Below are 5,646 nucleotides of genomic sequence, written 5' to 3'. Positions count from 1 at the left end.
ATCAGTAAGTTGATAAGTTTTATCTGACCTTCCACCTATATTTTATTTATTTTTCTTTTTTCTTTTTTGAATTCGTCCACCTATATTTTATAACTTCCTCTTCTGCAAATATAACTGGGATTTTCAAACTGGTCTCTTCCTCCATGAAAACATCCTGTTGAAAACGGGGGATCGCTAATGTGTGCAATGGTTCAGATTCTCTTCCATATACCTAATAAAAAAGCTATGCAACAAAATATATGTAATATCCAACCCGCCATATTATTTATGTGGATGAGCAAGCAAGAATTAAGAAAGAGAAAATAAGGTTCTGTAGTAAGGATCTTGACAGGAATCTGGGAAAAACAAAAATACTAAACTTCGAGAATATAGTGAAGTGTCACCAGTATTTTCTGGACATAATCTCAGCTAAACATAAAAAAATTATTCTGCAACTCATACCCAATAACACTATAAATCTGTCGATTTCTTTTAACTGGTTAACTACAAAATGGTCAACAAATAACAAAAACCGTGCTGACAACATACCAAAGCATTCTCTTACACCTAAAGAATTTTATCAGCTCAGATGTTTACTATACACTAGAGCAAACCACAATATTAAGGGAAAAATAAGGATGAAGTTTAATCCCGTGTCATTTTTCCCCACCTGGACTATCTTGATCTTTGTGACCATAGACCGTCTCTAAACATTCTTTAGCTCTGTGAACTTTAGATTGAAGATAAAAGCTCCCAACCTTGGCATTTCTTTCAAATAAAGTATCATATTTCTGTTCAGAATGAAGAATATACTCTTATTCAAATGATGAATTTATTACAGATTTTTGAGAGGAAACATCAAAATTTCAGTTTCACATATATAGCTAATATATAAATGAGATATGGTTATAAAGAACACAAAGAAATACCAATGTAAAAAGATAATATTTCTTTTTGAAGCATCCGGATATCTTATGTTAAGAGTTAGTTTTTTCTTTTTCTCCAAGGAACCAGAAACTGCAGCGAGCTAACTTTTTTTTCTTTGCTAATTAAATCTAGCTAACTATCTCTAATATTTGAAAAAAGAAAAAATCCCAACAAATCTAACCTTCAAAACCTCCTCCCAAGAGGTGTCCATAGACGCACCAAGAATTTGCCTCGCCTCCTGCTCTGTCATTGTTTTGCTTCCTTTACGGACATTCTGCAGTGTCTCCTGAGCAACACCAGATTGTTTGGCATCTGCCAGTACAAACTTCCAATTTAATAATATATCAATTTACAGGCCAATAATCAAGAATCCCTTGGAAAGATGCCGTTAATTCGTATACGCGTATATATTTCTAATATTATTTTATTCCAATTGACGTAGTATAAGCTGCACATCTATCATCGCATTTTGCTAATTCATAATTTAATGACCTCCAATATAAAATATTTCTACAACATTATCACTCGCCATTAGCATTTAGAAGTACTAGATACAGATCATCTGACAAGATGTTTGTAGCAATAAGCATATTTCCTAGTATATTATTTAGCAGCGCAAATCTAATAGCTAGTAAATATAATACAGTAACACATTAGTAGATATGTATATCAGACCATATAACAAGTCAATAATGGTTTAAGTATATATTATTTTATGCAGATTTAGTCACCATGGCTTCCTTATATCATATATTTATCGTGCTCATATGACAACAGAAATAAAGATAAATACATACGAAACAGATATTTTCCTGCCCACTTCCAAATTCTAAATCATACTCTCGCTTTTTGGCCTCTCATATTTCTTGGCAACACTAATGAAGTAATTTGGTACTCAGAAAAAACAATTGTTCCCCAGACTTCATTATTCCACAGGCTTCAAAATTCCCACATATGGATTTTGTTTGGTTGTAACCACCAAGGAAGTATGGATTCCATCTGCATTGTACTTTCACTGGTCGTTGACCCTATTTCACAAAAACAAGCATGGATTTAACGCATCACTCCTCATTTAAGCAGTGCACATTAGAACTTTTTACAATTTGTACACATTTAAAACTACCATCTCGTCAACTAAGGCTTTTGGCCGAGTGGTTATCAATCATCTTTTTTCTTACTAAAGGTGGAGGGTCGATTCCCTCTCCAACAAAAAATGTTGGTGCAGGTTTGTGATTCACGTTTGCTGGCTTGCCCCTTGATTTGAGGTTCTCTGTGCTTACACCATGGTGTGTTGTGGCTCGTGGTCGTTTGGTTCGTGGTGTTCATGTTTTGCTTAATGGTGGGAGCTAAGCTTGTACGGCGGTTCTAGGGTTATATCTTATACTTCTATTCTTGTAAAGCCGGTGCGGGAGATGGCACCCTCATATATGAAAAATTATATGATCAAATGTGTACTGACCAAGTCAGCCAATAATCATCTTTTAGGACATCTATGTCGTTTTGTTTCCACGTGACATGTTAGGCTTGGTCCCTGTACCATTGTCGTCAAAAGAAAACCTACCACCTCTCGTGGACTATTGGCATCACTGAACAATCAAATTTGCTTGGAAACTCATTTAGCTCCTAAAATTGACACAATTTTAGTCTTTGTCCAGTAATAACAGGTTGATCTATCCGCCATCTTCCGCTGTCTTTTGTAATATATAAAATTCATAGTGTTGTTAGCTTCCATAGTATGTACAAGTTAACAAGAGAAACTAGGACAAAAAACAGAGACTCCGCTTAAGATCATACAAGTTAGGTGAATAAAAACACTTGTTAGAACTTAGAATTCGAAAGAATAAAATATGACTAATTAGGAAAAAGAATTTGTAACAGAGTTGAATTTAAGAACATTATAAGCAATGACAAATCCACAGCCTGCTAAAATAAAAGGTACAAAGAAGAGAATAGAATTGACGTGAACTTAGTGACTATTATAACGTAATGATGATGATAACTCGGTTCGGTTTTTGGATAAAACCTAAACCGGAACCGAAAGTCTTCGGTTTTAAATAAAAAATACCGCAACCCAACCATCGGATCGGTTTCAATTAAAAAATCCTGGTTCAGTTTCAGTTACAAAACCGATAAAATAAAAAAGAAGGTATTACAAATGAATATATAAAAAAAAAAAATAAAAAAAAAAATTGTCATCCAAGTTATTTTAAAACAACCAATTCACAAAATTTTAAAACAACTAATTTGAAAAGTCGGAAACTAAAAACAAGATTCCAGTATAGAGTCTGATAGAGGCTATAGCTCGAGATGAACAATAGTCATACTAAGCAATTTCAAGATGTGTAAAAGTGTATGCCATTTCTCATGTAAACCATATGTATCTTTACATTTATATTCTCATGCAGTGGATTATGGCAATTCTGCGCAAAAACTTCAGGCCAGATTCTGACCGAAGTTCTGGATCACAATACTGCTAGAATGTATAAATGGCTCATACATATTGATATAACATAAATTTACCTTGCATAACACACAGGTGAGAAATGTAAAAATGACACTAATTTCGTATATAAAAAAGTTTCAATTTTCAAATTCAAAGGTAGATTAAAATTTTATAATATATATAATATATATACATATATATATTATTGCTCACCTCCAATGATAATACACGAAACATATAGCAAATTAGCAACTTTTGGGAAAGTTTAATCTAGTACAGATATCCAACCAAACTTAAAGGTGTTCGTGTGAAACTTTTTAAAACTTCTGTCCATTTTCCCATTAGAAACAGATAGGAGATAGCACAAAAAATAAGACACAGAATGATAAACTCAACAGTAACAAAACAAAAACTGAAAAAGAGTTGTGCACTAATCAGAAAACCAAATATAGCATTCTAATGATAAAGTATAGAAACTTACTTGCAAGTGCCTTACGATAGCCTTCAATTAGTCCCCTAGCCAAATACGTAGAGCCAATTACAATAAGATTGGCAATAAGCTTCCCAGCCTGCAATGACAAGATATTGAGTATCTATAATAATTAAAAACTGGAAAAGAAGTTGAATGATGAGGGAAGGTAACCAGAAATGCTTTTAGTTTAGGGAGCAAAGAAAGAGGAACCTCGGCCAAGTCAAAGTAGGCACGTGATGTGCATATAGTTATTGCAGGTTGACAGGCATGAGTATCAAGCATGGATTTCTAGCTAACTTTTAATTTCCTTAAACTCTTCCATACCAATTCCCACCCCGCAGCTCGGCTAAATACTACGTTTTCAAATAATAATATTTTACCTCCTAGAAAAGACAATCTTAATACTAAAAACAAATTCCCAGAAAAATATATGAATAAAATCAAAATCTTTAAGTTGTGTGTCCTAAAACCAATATATAGATACAGAAATAGACATAAACATCCAACAAACAAGGGCAAGGAGAGCAAATAACATGAAAATGAATTGATGGTATTGAACTATATTAGGATTAAGCTAAGAAAATGATAAAATGAACGAAACATATAGAGGAATTGTAGATTGAAGAAATACTCACCATAGTTGATTAAAGAGGGCAGCGATTATGTCAAGTTTTAGGGTTTTGAAATTGGTGAGGGGTTGAAGATTAAGAATCCCCAAAAACTTTAATTTCTTCAAACCCTAAATTTAGCACAATGTCAAATTTTAAAAAAAAAATATTGACAGGGGTCAAATTATAAAATTACTCAAACGTAAATACGTTTCTTTTTGTTCTCGAGTAACTTCTCAAATACGAGTAGAATTTTTTAATTACATTTTTTATTAAATTATATTATATCTTATATATAACTGGAGTAAAAGAGATAAAATGATATGGTTTGGTCGTCAGATTAGGGCTATACGTGTTGACAAACTTAAACCTAAAAAATAATAATAATAATAATAATTTTAAGATTTTTTAAATGTATAATTAGTTATTATTCTTTTTATTTGTATCAAATATAGTTCGGAAATATTCTTAATTTGAGAATAACCTTACAAAATCATTAATCTACATACTATAAACAAATATTCTTAATAATAAAATTAATACAATTAAAAATTGAAATACAAATTTAATAAAATACTTTATATTATATTTATTTCATTTATTTTAATATTTTATTATAATACATAATAATCTGTATAAAAACACAATATGTAATTAATTAAGAAATTAAAATATAATTACACATTCTTAAATGATATAAAATAATATTAAAAGTATTATATATATAATACAAGTAACATTTATGTTAATAAAAATAAAACTAAGTAAGATTTAACAAATCATTTGTTAATCGGCTTAAAGTATATCATTTAAAAAAAAATTATGTGTAAGTTTGATTAAAAATATCTGTAAATAAATAATTTTTATTTTTATTTTATAAAATAAGAAACACATTTATATTATATTTAGGTATTAATATTACAAGCGTTTTGTTTCATTTAAGGATTGTCTTCTAAAAATTTTAGAGTATATGAATTTTATAAAACATAAAAATTAGAAAGAAATATTATAAAAATCGTAAAAAAAACTATTACAATTCATAATTGAAAAAATAAACTTATAAAATAAATTTAAAATTACTATCATAAAAAATATAACAAACCCGACAAGATGAAAATTTCAAACAATTTTTCAATTTTCGATCAAACTCCACAATATTAAGAAAATATATATATATATATAAAATAATAACTATGTAAACATATTATGTGAATTAT

At 30.0% G+C, this 5,646-nt stretch overlaps 1 protein-coding gene across 1 annotated transcript; it reads right to left on the bottom strand.

Annotated features, from left to right (window-relative positions):
- Positions 1-336: 336 nt before the first annotated feature.
- LOC141676621 (mitochondrial import inner membrane translocase subunit PAM16 like 2-like) lies at positions 337-4,594 on the bottom strand. The gene is made up of 4 exons (XM_074482306.1): positions 4,457-4,594; positions 3,831-3,918; positions 1,088-1,218; positions 337-770 (listed from the first exon to the last, which is right to left on the bottom strand). Exons 1-4 carry the CDS (start codon positions 4,457-4,459, stop codon positions 636-638), a joined length of 357 nt encoding a protein of 118 aa, XP_074338407.1. The 5' UTR covers positions 4,460-4,594; the 3' UTR covers positions 337-635.
- Between the last annotated feature and the right edge of the window lie 1,052 nt (positions 4,595-5,646).

Source organism: Apium graveolens, chromosome 8 (assembly GCF_009905375.1).
Source record: "Apium graveolens cultivar Ventura chromosome 8, ASM990537v1, whole genome shotgun sequence".
Lineage (NCBI taxonomy): Eukaryota > Viridiplantae > Streptophyta > Magnoliopsida > Apiales > Apiaceae > Apium > Apium graveolens.
The sequence above is the reverse complement of the archived record's forward strand: the minus strand, read 5'-3'. Positions and strand labels throughout refer to the sequence as shown.

Bases quoted from the DNA above. Each gene is read 5' to 3' on its own strand.
- LOC141676621 (XM_074482306.1), bottom strand. The intron at 1,219-3,830 runs GTAAGTTTCTAT...TTGTACTGGCAG, and splicing joins CTATCGTAAGGCACTTGCAA to ATGCCAAACAATCTGGTGTT. The intron at 771-1,087 runs GTTAGATTTGTT...CATTCTGAACAG, and splicing joins CTTGGGAGGAGGTTTTGAAG to AAATATGATACTTTATTTGA.